We start from the raw sequence: 17,407 nt of genomic DNA on the forward strand, positions 1-17,407 counted from the left end.
TGGCTCACTGTACCATAAATAATAACTCTTACTGTACCCAAATCATGATCTCATTCATGACTAATACTAAATCTGCTTTACTGTGACAGATTGACTTTTCTAGAGTTGTGTGCCAAAACTAAAAACATCCCACAGTCCTCTCCACCTCGGAACAGGTGGAAGTAAAAACAAAGCCTTAATTATCCTTGGCACTTCTGTTTTTTAAAGTAAAAGGATCAAATTTGCAGGAATAAATAAGCTCAGGATCCTCTGTCTGTTCGCAGATACATGCTGTCTACATGCAAATACGTAGCCAAGAGCAAACAAAAGGGAAATGCACAGTGCTTACAAATCATCGACTGTGAAACCTGTTTGCTTTTCTCTCTTGGCTGTTAAATGTTGCTCTGAATCACAGGGTAGCCTTTGGGTAAAGCCATAGGTTCACCCTGTGTAACTTTTTTTACTTTTTGTTTCTTAAATCTTTCAAAAAAGCAGTAGTTTCAGAAGCAGCATAACTAATAAAGCCTGATTTCCCTGCAGATTTGTGTCTCATGGTGGATTGTGATTGCCAGTTGAAGTTAGTTTGTGTGTTTGTTTTCCCTGCAGCTGAAGGATTTGTAGACAATCTTCCACATTCAGATTAACTGATACATAACAAGTTGTGAGCTCATCCTGCAGCTTCTCTCCTAGCGGTGGTTTCTACTGCAATGTTTCACAACACTTGTAGGAACATAGTAACCTCTGAGGCCTCTACCTATTTGTCAAATGTGGCCAAAATTATCTCAAAGGCTTATGTGTCATTGAATATATAGACTCACACACATCCGTAATACACAGCACAAACCCTGACTTGTAGCAACTTAAATATATCAAGTTTGCATATTGTTTTCATAACCCACGTATTTTAGGAAAACCAGAAAAGAACCCACTAGTTCAGCAAAATAATTTGCTGAATGTTTACAGTTTTTCTGATATGTTCTTTTTTTGAACTGATGCCTAAACCCAGTGCTTAATTATTGTGCCTATATATTGTGCCTAGATTGTGACTATATAGGCTAAGGGACACAAAACTGTATTCACAAGAAGCCAAGCCCTTCTTACAGTCTATATCGAGACCTGTTCGCATCTCCAAATATGTCAAGATTTCTGTAAGATTTGTCAAGCATTTCAGCTAGTATTGGATAGATTTGTTTCAACAACCTCAGGAAGTATTTGCTTTTTAACACTTCTCTAGTAAATTAAAAGGTTAACAGTACTTTGACTTCAGTTCATAGAAGACGAATACTTGGGAATAATTTTCATAGACTGTGATAATCTTACTTTTCAGCAGCTGAATAATTTCTCATTTGTCTTTGAGCCTTATGTAGGTCTAGCATCGTTATATTATTTTTTAAACTCAAACACTGAAGTTTTCGTCACTGCGAAGGGTTACAGATTGACAAAGCTCTTTCCCTAAGTACGCTGGCAGTTAACAATCAAGGTGTTTTCTGTCAAAATTTCCCTTTATTGCTAATGCCGTTATCAGCTATGTTGTTGATGTTGATGGTGGATGGGAACCACCAGAGGTGCATAATGTCACAGAGAGTCTGTATAAAAAGGTGTTTGAGACGACTTGAGCATCTCATCTTTATCAGAAACCTCACCGTAGCTACTGCTGAAATCCAAAGTAAATCAGGGAAATATGTCCAGGAAAACAGAAGGCCTGAGCAATGAAATAGAGCAAAATTGTAACTCAGTTGCTTCTTAGAGCTCAGCACAGCAACAGAAACACGCCAAGAAAATCAGCTTTGTTTTAAAGAAAAAAAAAGAAACATATACCCTAGTGCCACATTAAAATATATACCTAAAGCTATAAAAATCTTTCCAGTCTGGCAGAAAGAGTGTTACTGCCAGAATTTCATTGCTACTTTCTATCAACTGCAGTTCACTGTTTTGGTGAAGGAAACAGTTGTGTCCAGCCTTCTGAATGTGGTGGTTGTCTGAAATGATGCAAGATTCCAGCCTTGGGCTTACCAGTCAGGTCAGGCAGAGTTATTTGTACACCTTCTTACTGTCCTGTGTTAACTCTCTGAAACCCTTTGGGTGAGCACTCTTCACTTCTACGGCAGTTGGTAACTTTGGCAACCCACAGGCCCTAATCCTGGGTCTCTTGTTAAAGACGTGTTTCTCCACATATGCATTAACTGAGTTGGGAACAATTTCATTACTACACAACAGTTGCTTCAATTATTCTAGAAATAATTTAAACATATAACTTGAAGACTGCTTCTCTTTTCACTAGTCTGTGCAGAACTGTTGTATCTTGAATCTGAAAACTACATCTTTTGATACAATTTTTAATATTATTGTACCAGTCATGGTAATATTGTGCAGCTAAAAGCATCCTGAGCTACATACAGTTTCAGTTAGTGGGTTCATTAGTATCAGAGTTTATTACTTCAGCAGAGCAAGGCACTCTCCTTACTGCCGTGCATAAATTCAATGCTTAATTATATTGTTGAAACAGTAATTAAAATGTATTGGCATGACATTGTCAATTAAAGCTATATTCATAAACATCATGAGAAGGTATTCAGCCAGCCATGAAGCAGTGGGAAGCAACAGCAGGCAAAGTATCTTGGGGAGAAATGGTCCTTAATGTAGCTCTGCCACGTGTCATGCAGAGCAGAACGAGCATGGTTTGCAGTTGCAGACCGGTGCATAGAGAATAGAGCAGAGTTCTTCCATTAAAGGCCATCCTCCGCATAAGACTCTCCCTGCAATGCTGACAACATGGCCCTATGGCTTTCAGACACTGTAATTGCTCCCAAATGTCTTCGAAGGACTGGCAGCCTTTTTTCTGCTGCTGCAGCAGCCGTATCCAGGGAGAGCACGTTCAGCATCCAGCATCTCAACTACAGACAGCTGACAGTGGTTGCCTTTAGGCGGCTTCTATTCCTTCATTATTTCCTAAACACTGTACCAATGACCAGCTACATGGCTTCCAGTTGTTCCCCCACACCAGCAAATGTCTGTCTGTCTGTCAGCAACGCAGGCAGGGAGGCTGTGGGGTGTTGCAGAAGGCTCACCCCTGAGGGCTCTAACCCAAGGAGTATCCCAGTGCTAGATCTGGGACTGTCAAAGTGGCTCCTGGCATTGCAGCGCTGCTCCACAGCTTGCGCAAGGCAGCCGCAAGATGTCCTGCAGACAGCCTTTCAGCTGAGGTTTTCTTTTTCTTGTTTCCTTCATTAACCTCCTCATTTTGTGCATTGTTCAGCAGGTTTGCTGCCGCTATGTGTACTCTATTTGATGTTTACAGGTTGTTTCTGTTAACTGCCACAGGTTTACACCATATGAATGGTATAACCCCCACCCGTGCAACCCAGACTCAGATGTGGTGGAAAACAATTTTACTTTACTAAATAGTTTCTGGTTTGGAGTTGGAGCTCTCATGCAGCAAGGTACACCGGTTACACTTCATTATTGCACACGTCCCACAGTCTGCTCAAGGGCTTCTGTGCTGGTAAACTCCACCCTCTGTAAATACAGCATATACTGTAAAACCTGATCTCAGAAACTAAGTAATAGAAGAAAGGAAGAAAACGACGTGCCACTGCAACTGGAAGCAGGCAGAAGAGGGGAACTTGTGAAACCCAGAACAGGGCTGCAACCGGACGAAGGAGGGGAAGCATCTGAGAGAAAAGGAAGGAGACAGGGCCACACAGGAGTTTCCGGAGCCAAAATGTAAAATAATTGCAAGAGGGATATGAAGTGCTTCATGCTGAAGTTGAGTTTATTGATGTAAGGAGTTTGGCAACAGGAAAATGTTGGGCTCCATCCCAACAGAAACAGTAACAGCCTTAGCTACCCTAGAAAACCTGTTTTAACTGCCAAACAAAAAACGATGTATTTTCTTCAGAAAGGTTGTTAAGTTTTTTAGCACTTGTCAAACACTTAGTTTAAAACCAAAACCAAACCTTTTTTTTTTAAAATGGCTTATCTGCAGATATGAGTCCCATCCTTCTGTAAATGCATCCAACCCTAGAAGCATTAACTTAACCCATTTACAAGTCCCCGTTGCTGGTGATTTTGGAAACAGCTGACATTTTACTCAGTTGACAAGGAAGGGTAGAGAAGCTTAATCCATATGGAAAGTCAGATATGTGTACTTTTGTCTATGACCTATATGTTCTAAGTTTTCCAGTTAAATCACTACTCACCAAAATTGAGATCCGCTGAGAAGAACAAAAATATTTCCTGACAAATATTTTGAGTTGAATCAAAGCTGAACAAAAAACCCAATCCCATGACAACAACCCAAAAGGCAATTGAGAGGAAAGCCCAGCAGTACCTTGGTATTAAATTCCTAAACATTTGAGTAAGGAATATAAAAACATCTCTGCATTCATCCAGGTACAGTTTATTCTTCCCTCTTTAAGACATATAAGTAGCCATAAAAAAAAAAATAAATAAAAATGAGGAGGGTATTTTCCTAGATATGGCTGAGAATAAAGTTGATATTGTACCTAAGATCCACTTGCTTTTACTGGGGCACTAATGTATTGACAGGATATAGAGCTTCCTCATAGAAATTAGTTGAAGGATGCTGACTGAAGGAAGAGTTGTTCTGTTTTGCTTTTCTGTTTTGTTTTCTTTCCAGTTTATCAGTAAAACACAGGCTGAGGTTTTACAGTATCAGGCAGATGTGTGTATATAACTGTGATTGCCCTGTGTGTGAAAGTGCCCCAGGATTTTGTGTTTTGATGTACTGCCTTTTTTGGAGTTTACCATCATCCACAGCAAACTGTGGGATGCAGTGTCTGCTCGTTACCACTACCTTGGGTACATGACAGTCAGCCCCAACCAGACTCTGCTTGTCTTTCAAGAAGATTAAAAACAAAACAAAAGAAAGAAAGAAAGAAAAACATTTGTAAGGCAACACAAATGTTTCCATGTACAAACTTGTGGTGCGTGTGACTGTAAGTGCATCATTGTTAATGTGAAGAGTTTGAACATGATGTGAATGGTTGTGAAAATCTGCATCTAGTGTTACGCTCTTTCTTGTTGGCAGCAGCTGCTTGTTATGCTTGATTGGAAGCCACTTGTTATTAAATTTTAAAATGTGATGATCAGACTTTCTCTTTTCTACAGAGCGTGAGCAAAGTCTGGATCAGGATTGGCTGTCATGTCTGCCATTAAAAGGCACTAGAGAGACTTCAGCAAGTATTGTCTCTGACCCCGAGTCTTGCTAGTAACACTTTTATTTAGACATTACTTCCCCTGTTTTTCCCCTGAAAGTCTCAGATGTGTTATGCATACTCTGAAAGCATCCAAACAGGGCACATTTCATCCAATCCATTTGCAGAAACTATCACTTCCAGGAAGGTAAGCTATCTGTTGGAGCCCCAGACCAGGATGATACTGTTGAGAAGAGCGCTTAGGGCAAAGCAGGTGAGCATGGAGCAGATATTAATGCTTTGCACCGGAATCAAGGCCCTCAAAAAGGTGAACGTTGCAATAATCATGGGAGCGATCTAAAGAGACCGTGGGCCCGCTAGGTTCAGCTGGGAGCAAAGTGTGCTCAGCATCTCGCAAAAGCAAAACTATAGTTCACTGCATAATTAATAGACTCTGGTGTCTTGAGCTTAGTTGAACTGAATGTATTCTGCTGCTTTTTCACAAAAAACTTTTTGCTAGAGGAAATCACACAAGAGGTTTGGCATCTCACCCCCCAGATCCAGCATACAGGGCTTCTCTGCCTACTCTCTTGTGCTGTCGTAAGAGTGTGCTGGCAGATGTCATGATTGCTAGCTAAGATATCTGCAAGGTATCTGGCTATTATGCATTACTAGGATGTATATGTCAGAGCTGGGTACTACATCATGGTCCAAGTGTAGAAATTATATTTGTGCAGTTGTCTGAGCTTAAAAAAAAAAAAAAGTACTTTCAGGATGACCTGAATCAGCACCTTTAAAGCCAGCTTTTGCAGGTTAACCCCAGCTTAGAAATAACACATTTTCCTGAGACCAACAATACAAAAAAAAGAAAAAGATTACGTTGTATTGAAAAAAAACCTAAACTGAAAAGCAAGAAAGTACAACACACCACAAACATAAATCCAGACAGAGCTACAGGTCCCGAAATGGGCACATTTTGAGTAGAAAATTTCAAGTGAGAGTTTTTGCTTTCAGACTGCTGGCTTAATTTGAAATCCATGCAGCACCAGGGCTGCACAGGGCTGCACAGGCAGAGCATCTGCTCTAGCAGTTTGGTAATTCTGTCAACCCACTCAAACCCTTGGGCTATGCTTAGCTTTGACCTTTAAGATACATGTCTATATGTTTACAAAGCTAAGTTAAATCTGTTTGCTAGTTGTTTGGAAAGTTTTTGCCCTTTAGTCTTTGCCCCAAAAGTCACATTTGGAGATTTTGCAAAGTCTGAAAATATTCTCTGTAACATGTTTAAATTTCTTGCAGAAATCATTAAATAGCTGGGGAGAGAAGATATATCAGCATGATTTTCCAGTGATAGAAGTGTTTGTCATACCAAAAGCTTCACATGCTGGTATCGCCATTCACAGGCATTTAAGTACTTTCATAAGTCCATCCTTCCTCAACAAAATAGTTATGCAGAGCTTAACTTTGAAGTGAAAACTGTTCAGATGGCTTTCCAAGTACTTTGCTGAACCAGGTTCTTGAATCCCACAAAATGAGCTGGGTGGAGATGCCTCTAGGAAAAAACAGCACAAAACTTGTGAATGCTTAGATATACAAGTACCTGTGTGGCCTAAACACAGTTTAAGCTGTTTAGACTCTATTTCAGTGCACTTAACACCCACGTGTGCTGTCCTGTGGGGGTTTATGACAATGGTAGATCACTTTGATATTTGTCAGTGTGGCATGCAGGCAGAGCTGCTAAAACATTTTCAGCAGTAATGAGTGTTAAATACACTGTCCAAAACTTTGCATTGCCCTGTAGATCCAAAGAATACATCCATTCATCCTTTGAATTTTCAAATATAAACCACATGTTTGTAATGAGACGTGTTGTGGGTTTTGAGCTCAGATTCACACAGGCTGATGAGTTCATTGGAACAATATTGATCGAGCTGTTTCTGCCAGTCAATAGGGTGCACAGAACAGGTTTCTCTTGTAAGGTATTTCTGCCAAGTAGCTTATAAGCAGAACAGAATTCTGCTAAAGATCTCTAGTTAAAGAAATTGATTACAATATACTGGCAAAAAGGGATTCAGGAGACAAACAAAAATACTAATGTAGCTTGCTGGAGATGTAAGACGTTAACTTCACAATGAGCTTTACCTCAGAGATGTAATGGTGCTTAGACCCAAGGATAATTCCATTTGTGTCATGGCATGCATCCCTTTCACAGTCTGTTACCATTATAAATGTTAGCTGTGCATCCGTAAGTTTATTGTTTAAATCATTTTATCATATTACAGCTCATGAGAGCATTCTGTGCCTAAAACCAGTCTGTGGTATCAGGAAAGGCAACTTTCAGCATCATTTTAATATGAATGTTTTGATGATATTATAACAGGATCAGAGTTGATGCCCAAAGCTCTTTCTACCAGAATAGTTGGAGGAATATGGTGGTTTTTCACCTTAATCATAATCTCATCCTATACTGCCAACCTGGCTGCCTTCCTAACCGTGGAAAGGATGGAATCCCCCATTGATTCAGCAGATGATTTGGCAAAGCAAACCAAGATAGAGTATGGGGCTGTTAGAGATGGATCCACAATGACCTTCTTCAAGGTAAGATTGCATCAGCCAGCTCTGTACGGTCGGACTGACTCATGGCCCTCCAGCAATAAACGGTGAGGTGGAATCACAACATTTGAAAGGATTAGCATAATAGGTAAATATATAATCTGTCCAAATCCATAGAGGATCCTTCAGTGATATTAATGTAGAAGGCGGGAGATTTTCCCCCAAGCTGTATGGAGAAACAATCCGATGCTGTATTGCTGTGGGCGGCAAACCCGTGTCTTTGGTGGGAAGATCTGAAGGGAAGCAGAGCATGGACATGGGGACATTCTCCTCCAGGTCGTTTCTTAGGGTGGGATCTTGGATTCTTACAGCCGCTTAGCTAAGATCACTTCTGAAGGTCACATTTGCATCAGAAAATGCTGCAGGCTGTAACTTTTTTTTAAATACTCCATGGTTGATATCACACACATTATTAATACATGAGCCACATACACACATGAACCATTTGCTTTGTAGATAACTGCATTCTTTTTTTTCCCACTATTAGTATTAATTACCTACAAAATGGGTTAATCTCGTAAAATGTCAACGTAAAAGCCAACAAGCTATAAATATAGGATATACACACAAATATCCTATAAAAATCCTGTGACAATTACAATTAATGAGCAGCTTCATTGGTACTCGCTGCAGGGAGGGTAAGCTCTGAATGAACCAGTATCATGTTTTTCACTGTACCTTCTAAGAATGGTATGTATAAACAGCCAAGTATGTAGTGCCTTTGAAGCAGATGAGACACTGTGGGAAAGCAGCAAGTGAGGCAAAATAACGCTCATGCCATGCATGAGTGCCCTGCCCTGCTGCTCTAGCCTGAGCCCCCCACCCTGCTTTAACCACAAGCCCTTATGCTTCCACACAAGGCAAAATGCTTACACACAAAAAAGATATTGTCTGAATTATTTGGGTCATCTCTTGAAACAAATAATGCTCATCAAGGACATTTCAGTCATGTAATAGCTCTGATGGTAGGATATCCCTGATGGAGCTGTCAAGGGTGAACTGCCCTTGTAATGGTCCTCTTGTGGCTTAATAGAAATGTTTCCTTACTGAAAGAAACACACAATCTAGAGTATTTTTCAGAGCCTCATTAAAGTCAGTTCTTGAAATGATGAGCTGACATTTCCTTTAAGATGTGCTGGGAAATACATCCTGGAAACTGCATCAGGCAAGTATCAGATTCTCATTAGGAATATAAGGCAGGAGAAAGCAGCTGTGCCACCTTCTGAAGGACTCTGGGAAACTTCCTTGGTCTGAGGGCTCTTCACTGCCCAAAGATAGTCACTGCCATTGCTATTTTGAAGTCAAATTCAGAATCAGAGAGAACTTTTCAAAATCTGTTTCTTCCATGCTTTTTTTTTCAGAGGAACTAGCTTCTGAATTTCAGAACTGGACTGATTTCCCTGGGCTGCTCCATGCTGTGATGGAGCCTGGGAACTCCCCAGTGCTTAGGGGTACTCCCTGACAGCTGTGCCTCTGAGAGTCAAGGGCAGGAGGAGCTTAGCTGGGGTGAAAGATGCTTCTCATGCTTGGCAGCATGTGTTGCAGAAACTGTCCTGCCACATGGGAGTGAGAAAGTGATGGGGACGGGAAAGGGCAAGGAGTAATCGGCACAACCAGGTGCAACAACAGTAAAAATGTCCTACAAGAGTGTAGCACAGGGCTGGGTTCCATTGAGGAGGAGTCATTATTTCAAGTGCTTCCTAAGCTGCAAGATTTTATTTATCTAAGGGCTGTGCCCAATGCTTAAAAGATGAAATGCCAAGATAAACAGACCCCTTCAGACCACCACTTATCTAAAGCAAAACCACAACCCCTGGTAGTTCCTCACTACAGAGGAGAGAGGAACAAGAAAGTGCCTGTCATGTAGGACACAAGATGCAAAGACCAGATGGGTCTAATTTTCAAGTCTGTAAGAGGAACATGCAGTAAAAGGACTTCTGGAGACATCAAGTGCAGAAAAAGATCTTGGCACAAAGCAGACTCTGAAGAGCTTTGGTTTAGGACTTTGTTCTTAAAGTAGCAGCAGGAAGGCCTTGAAAGATGATATAACACAATGTACCTTCTGGATGGGATGTAGATTGGGAACTATACAAGAAAGGCAAATTTCTTCCACTGCTTTTCTAAAAGCTCTGTTTGCATGTAGTTGAACTTAACATTGTTGTTTTTCTTTAGTCTTGTTTGTAATGCATATATATAATGCAGATGTGGCTTTCCACTAATTTTGAATGTCTTACACTAGTATCCCTGTTGTAGTTGTGTCTCCAGAAAAACTGTTGCTAAAGAGGCAATACTTTCAAGAAAGTTTCTACAGTGACTGTGCCTTCCAGCCAGGTAGCAGCGGGAATGAAAACAAAAGCAATTTAATTTACTTGTTGGCGGGAAATGGAGTCTTGACTTTGAAGCAACCTTGGAGACAGCCTTCTCCCTGCACACAGATCCCATCCCAGATCAGGCCCTACCAGGTGAAAATACCCAGAGAACAGGGTTTGGGCAGTTAAGGAGAGCTCCAGCAAGGACCCAGCAGGACCTCACGCAGCATTCACTGCATGTCCAAATTTGGGAAAAAAGGCGAGATGTTTCACATCCACTAATTGTTACATATGCATGTTTCTCCAAGCTGCTGCTCTACTCTTTCCAATACATCCATAAATCTTCCTATGCTTTCTTGCCCCACTGTGATAATAGATCTTAATCTCATGTTGCAACTCTTGCCAGCTCCCTCTTCCTGATGTGCAGACATGTTTTTACTGAAATCACTGAAAATTTAAAGACCAGGATTTGGCATATGTTCTATCCTGAAAATACTGGGAGTTGGCAAGTTAAGGAGATAAGGTCTTCCTTGAAAACTCATCTGAATAAGGAATACATCCTTCCAGTAAATTCAATATCAGTCTCGATCTACTGCATAAACTTATCACTAGTTTCAAGAAATATGCCCAACTGAGCAGAAAAAAGGGTTTTTTACTAGTAAAAAGCTACTTAACCGTCTTCAGAGTTTAGTGGTATCCTGTGGCTTACCAGACTTACATGAAATTTAGGTGACATTCACAGGTATTGAATTTACAAGCAGAGCATATTCACATTTAAAGCTCAAAGAACCAGAAAATCAGCTTCTCACAGGCACTGCTGTTTAACAAGCACATATGGGCTCCACACAGTCAGGCTAAAATCAGCTATGATGGTTATAAACCAAAGCTAGGGCCCCTGAAGGCAGTGAGGGTATGCTGCCCCAGAACAGGGAGAATGTAAGTGTATGGAGGATCTTTGGCTCAAATTGAGATTAAGAACTCAGTTTTCTGCAGTGCTAGGCCACAGCAACAGCAGTGGTTGGCTTTGCAGCCTCAAGACTACAAAGCTTGGTCTACCTTGGTATTTAATCCAGAAGAAACATTGTGTGTTCAGCGTTATTTGAGAGCATACAAGGAAGAGAGAGGTTTAATCATTTTAGTATTTGCGAATGCTCGAATGTTGTTTTGGTTTGTAGGTAGCACATCTTGAGGGTAGTAGGCACAGGCCTCCAACTTGTCCCTGGGCGGGTTCGGTTTTTCTTTTCATATCCTCCAACGAAGGATATGAAAAGTGCAAATAAGGAGGCAGTGGCAACTGCCTTTCCCTACAGGATGCCCACATCCTTCAGGGCTCCCACAGCGAGGGGAAAGATGCTGGGAGGAATGGATGTTCAATGCTGTACAGAGGTGGCTGGGGCTTCTGGCATCCCTCTTGCTTTTGCAGCTGGGCATCAACACAGTACATGTGTGCACTCTCTCTTAACATCAGTGGGAGAAGGATGAAGTCCTTAGGTCTGATTGCAATTAAAACCAGAAATGTGCATAGAAGCCACCTTGGGTTTGTTTCTCAAGCTCTGTCTTTGATGTACATGACTTCTAGACAAGTGTTATGAGTACAAAAGAGCCAGTACTTTATTCATCATCAGGCGTTTGGAGCAGTGCATTTTTCCTGATAGGCAGAAGCATTACTTCTGAGTGCAACAGTATCTAGCTGCACTAATTTTGCTGGGTTATGTACTGTAATCCATGTAAGAGCATTAGCTCAAAAAACTTCAAAGCATTTCACAGTTGTGCCAGTAATGAAGATCCTGGCAGTGCAAAGGAAATGAAAAAAAGAGATTCCTCAGCATAAGCACACTAAGAGAGAAAGGCTATGGGAAGGAAAATCCTGCTGCCAATTCTCTTTCATTCCAGATGTGCTGTTGGCATCATTCACAAAAAAAAGGCTGAGGAATATTTTACAAGTGTAATTTGGGTGCTGGTATGATTCTGTGCCCCCACTTTCCCTCCTCAGAAATCCAAAATATCAACATATGAGAAGATGTGGGCGTTCATGAGCAGCAGGCAGCAGACAGCGCTGGTGAAGAACAACGATGAAGGAATCCAGCGCGTGCTCACAACAGATTATGCACTGCTGATGGAGTCGACCAGCATAGAGTATGTGACTCAGAGAAACTGCAATCTCACCCAGATTGGGGGGCTCATTGATTCAAAAGGCTACGGCGTGGGAACTCCTATTGGTAAGATGCTTTCCAGCACAGGTATTGTGAATCATATGCAGCAATGTCCCCTTCAGAAATTTAGATGGCTATTTGAATCATGTCCTAGCCTTTTAGAAACGTTCCTCATAAAAAAGGACCTTAGGAGCCTGTTTTTAGGCAAAATAGCTCCTCTTGCCTCTGCTTATCTGCAAAGAGTCACTGCAAACAAATGGCAATAAAGCAGCGCAGGCTACATCTGCAGAATGAGGCGGAGTGACCTGCTTGCCTTGTGGAGCTTCCCATATGTAATGAAATGGGTATCCTCTGTGTTGCCTGAGGTGCAAGTCGCTCTACCGAAATTCAGTTTAGCTTGAGAAATCTGGTAGTATCGCTGGGAAAATGGAAGTGGATACGATAAATATTATGTCCAACATATGCATCTCCAAGAAAGCTGCATGAAAGCAGATGAATTCCTGATCTATTTTGTGGCCTCAGAGCAACACATAAAAATAGTGAGAAGCAATTGCACGGTTCTGCATCTGCATCAGGGATTCTCGTGTTGACTTAAGCAGAGTCTTAGGACTCTTAGTCTCTGTGAACTCTTTGCAGTAGACATTTTTAGCATATTCAGTGTCTTTTTTAAGATTTTCTAATTGTGGAGAACAAGAAGGAGTGCCAGTTTTTCTTGCTGGTTTCTTGTGAATAATTGGTGCTGGGCAGCCAGATCTTGTTCCTCTATAATATACCTCTCCATTCTGCTCACATATGCTTTTACCATGTCATGCTCAGTTGATAGCTATGCAGTTTTATTGTCTTTGAGGGAATTATGCAAGGCGATATCAGTTTATGCAGATATAATGGGTGAAGTATTTTGTCCATCAGTTGCTTGGTAGACCAGATATAAACAAGGGAGAAATACTGCTCCGCTTTGAACTGTGATTTTTTATGCTACTGAGTACTTCAGACAGATTGTCATATAGACAGTATTTTAAGCATATTTTTCCACTGGCTGTGTGAGAACAGCTTTCTCACCCTGAAGAAAGAGATAAAAAACCTAAAATTCTGAATAAGGAGAAGTGTATGGCAAGGGTTTCATTGCAGTTATGAAGCTGCCACAATTTAAACCAAGAACAATGGAGGAATAATTGGAACAGATGGTAATCCTCAGAGAGAGTGCATCCATTGGAAATACAGCTGTGAAATATATTTATAAGATGCTTCTTGTATGATAAATGTGCCTTATTTTTTTTCTCAAGGAAAACCAGCAAAATTCAGGGGAATAGATATCTCAAGGCACTGTGGAATAATTCAGTACCATCAGGCATCTTAAAGTCTTAAACAATTGATTTCGTAAACAAGATAAGCCATGGAGATCCTTCCACTGTTCACATACCCCAAAGGCTCCATTATTTTTCTCATAGCATTCAAGGTTATTGATTGCAGAAGCTGCATGGGAAAAAAAGATTACTTGTCCGTGACTCTTAATGCCAAAGTTTCAGCAAGCCTTACCTGGTCTGTATTCATTTCTTCAGGAGAATGCTCAACCACAGTGCTAGGTTTTACAGCAGCAAAAGAATGCCTTGCACTCCAAAATTTTTAGTGAATGAACTGAATATCGCCAGTATTTGGTTCCCAAAGAAACAGGAAGGAGAATTTTTTACTATAAATCCAGGAAATGTACAATTTTATCAGAGCATCTTCTCTAAGTAAGAAAAATGCAGATACAGGCCGTCTTTCTACCTCTTTGTGCTGAGTTAGGCTAAAGGGGATTTAGGCATATCAACAAACATCTTCACTTATATTTATTATGGAGCCAATGGGTCTCAGAGAGGAGGGCCTTCATCAAATTCTTGGCAAAAAACATTACTAATGAAAACTCCACAGCAATGATTCGTGGTGAACTTAATGCACTCTGGAAGTACTGCTATAGCAAAGACACCTCTAAGTAAAACCTATGCAAAATGTCACCCTGAGAGGAATCTGGTTGAAGAAAGCTATATTATTATAGATAATATATATATTATAGGACAGGTATTAATTCCAGTATCACTGCCAGTGCTGATGCTAGTAATTCTAACACTAAAGCTATTACCAGTTACTTGGGAGACTGCTAAGAAAGTAGATAGATGCATTTCTTGGCTTGAGAGGTAGGTTGTTAATAGCTATGGGGTCATAAATGATACGCTGAATATTCAAAGAGTTGTTGAGATGGATTTGTGTGCAGTTTTAGTGCTCACCGATAAAACATTACCAATCCAGCACTCCAGGCACACTTGGCAAACATTAAAGGAATGTGTAAAATATAGATGTACCTGTTACCCTCAAGATGACTTGTGATAATTCTATTGACGACATAAACATCACAAAAAAGAATGACAATCTCCACAAATCCTATGTTGTGATTCAGACATAGCAGCTATGTCCTTTCAGACAAGGAAATATAGATCAGTCCTACAATCTAACAGACTCGAGCTATTGGGGTGGTAAACCTCTCCTACAATAGAAACAATTCCACTCTTTCCTCTGAGAGGTGCTGCTGTTTTCGGTCACAATAATTCACTTCTCTGTGTAAAGACAGTTTTGAAGGGGTATCCAATTTTGTTTTCTGTTGTGCATATTTTTGATTCTTTAATAGCATGCATAGAAACCCTCCATTCTTATAGCAGGCATATTTTTCTTTCAAAACTAGCTACCTCAAGCAGTGGCTGCTGATTGCTGGCTTCCCAGATGGACTTTGTATAATCTGACACGTGTCTCTTGGCATCTGTGGTCACAGCATGTCCTAGTGCTGGCAGTAAGATACACTGGAAAATAGCTGAGTGTTGGCACAACAAATAAAGAACTGCAATGTTTTTCACATCAGTTCTCCTCAGACAATGCTGTGGCCTAAAGAAAATGGAAAGCAGAGAGGAGGACTTGTATTCATCTTTCAGTTCTTTTTAATAGTGTCCTGCACAGCAATGTAAGAAAGAAAACTGAAGCTGCGAGGCCAAATTTCCAAGGCTGTTTAGGTGCACAAAGACACAAAATAAGTGCCTAGGAGATTTGCTGAAATATTTGCATCTATGTGCACCTTGCTGTCACTGAAATTCTGGCACACATTCTGCCTTAAAGTTTATTTACCTTGATCAGACTGAGAATTGCCGCTGCTTTAATTTGCAGCAAAATGTAACTTTTTGTGAAATTGCAGCTTAAGAAAATAGTCTTATTAATGTGTTAAAAGAGAGGAAAGGATGGATAGTAGTCAGCCACATGGACACAAAGGACTCATGACACTGACTATATTTCAGCCCAGACACTACATGCTTCCAACTGTAGGAAGTCCAACATGACAGGATCTGGGGGCACATATATGCCTTTGAGAGCAAACAGCTTTTCTTGTAAACCTCTCCTGTTTGCCATCATAAAATCCTTGCCTCATGAAGAAAAGTCTCTCTCACAATGCCAAAACCAACTCCTGCTTGTCTATTATAATTAATCACAGGATTGATGCTGTTATTGTTGATATCTTTAGCTTCTGGCATCATGGGAAAAGCTAACAGTTAGCAATTCCCTTTAACTAGGCACTGCTACAGAAGCAGGGTGAGCGGCAAGCCTCTCCCTTGTCCCCCTTTAGGGCTGCAGACTTGTGTTTCTGGAAGAGCATGAGTTGGCTGAAGGGACTTATAGGAAGCAGAGATTTTGGAAGACCAAGAGCCAGAGCAGACTGCGTGAGAGGCAAACTTGAGCAGATTGAACTGCCCAATGACCCAGCTATTTTCCAGATACTGTACAGACCCATTAATGCTGCTGAGCCTGAAGACACATGATTTAGCAAGCTGTTGGCCTGAAAATAAAAAGTATGAAATAGTTGCTATTTTCAGCTTGCAGTGCCTATATTGTTGCAAGTCATAGAAAAAAAAAGACTGGGCTGCCTTGTATTCTTATAAGCTGTAAGGCAGCTGAACTGGAGTTAAGGGCTTATGCAGGTATAAAAGAGAAGAGAATGTATCTGTCTGACTGTGGGCTTTTCTTAGACAGCTACTCAGTTTACATGCAGTAGGAAAAATAAACAGATGTTGAAGTAAATAGAAGAGATGCAAAGCAGAAAGTCTCAAAGGACACCCAAAGCAATATCCAAACATGCTCTGGAGGAATTACTTAGCAAGAAAACCCTCTGCCAAGGCTTAAGCAAACCTCAGTAGGAGATCCTAGAAATTATAGTGAATCCTGAAACAAATAATTGCACAAAAGGAGCCTTCTGCTTTCGAGTCCCCAGAGCAGACACCAACAGATAGTCCAATTCCAGCTGAAGAGAAACCAAGATCTTCTCACTGGAATAATCAGTCTTCCCATAAGGGAGCAGTTTTGCTTCAGATAGCAGCAGCTTACTGCCTGCCTGTCTTCACTTTGCTGCAACCAGTACTGATGGGTCTTGCTTTCACCTTGCAGGGTCTCCTTACAGGGACAAGATCACCATCGCCATCCTCCAGCTCCAAGAGGAGGGAAAGCTCCACATGATGAAGGAAAAGTGGTGGCGAGGCAATGGCTGCCCTGAGGAGGACAGCAAAGAAGCCAGTGCTCTCGGGGTGGAGAATATTGGGGGTATCTTCATAGTGCTCGCTGCAGGGCTTGTTCTTTCAGTGTTTGTAGCCATTGGTGAATTTATATATAAATCAAGGAAAAACAGTGATATTGAGCAGGTAAGTTATCCATTTCCAGCTTGCTTTTGTTTCTGAGAGGCTGAGGTTTGTGGATGTAGACGTGACTGCGTTATATGTCTCTTTGCCAGAGTGCAGATTTTGTATTGTTGAACACTCACCATGAGTTTCTGGAGCTAAAGACAAATAATTTATTAATAAGAACAGGGAAGTACCTCACTCACAGTCCAATTACTGCTGTTTAGTATGGCAATGCAGAACAAGAGCGATTAATTTCTCAAATGGTTTCTGCTTGATCTTTAAGACTTCAAGTACAAATTGCATTGGAAAAGAATAAAACACAACTGGATTTTATTTATATGGCATTAGCATCAACTCTCTGACTAACAACAGGAATGTACTTCCAAATCCCCAAGTGTAATTTTTCTTTTGCTCTAGAAAGCATTTTTTTCACAGCCAGGGATTTGTACACTGCAGAAGCATGCACCTCAAAGGAGGGAGAACTACTGAAACGTGATGGATGCTACAGT

The 17,407-nt window shown here is 40.9% G+C and overlaps 1 protein-coding gene across 4 annotated transcripts in view; it reads left to right on the plus strand.

The window, feature by feature from the left end:
• The window catches only part of GRIK1 (glutamate ionotropic receptor kainate type subunit 1), a 173,894-nt gene that overhangs the window by 142,257 nt on the left and 14,230 nt on the right, over positions 1 to 17,407 (plus strand). For all 4 annotated transcript variants that reach the window (XM_054072449.1, XM_054072433.1, XM_054072456.1 and 1 more), the window contains 4 exons: positions 3,301 to 3,419; positions 7,516 to 7,733; positions 12,051 to 12,276; positions 16,669 to 16,919. In XM_054072449.1, the coding sequence (XP_053928424.1) occupies positions 3,301 to 3,419; positions 7,516 to 7,733; positions 12,051 to 12,276; positions 16,669 to 16,919 (814 nt within the window). The remainder of the gene's footprint in view (positions 1 to 3,300; positions 3,420 to 7,515; positions 7,734 to 12,050; positions 12,277 to 16,668; positions 16,920 to 17,407) is intronic.

This window comes from Cuculus canorus, chromosome 1 (assembly GCF_017976375.1).
Source record: "Cuculus canorus isolate bCucCan1 chromosome 1, bCucCan1.pri, whole genome shotgun sequence".
In the NCBI taxonomy this organism is placed as follows: Eukaryota; Metazoa; Chordata; class Aves; order Cuculiformes; family Cuculidae; genus Cuculus; species Cuculus canorus.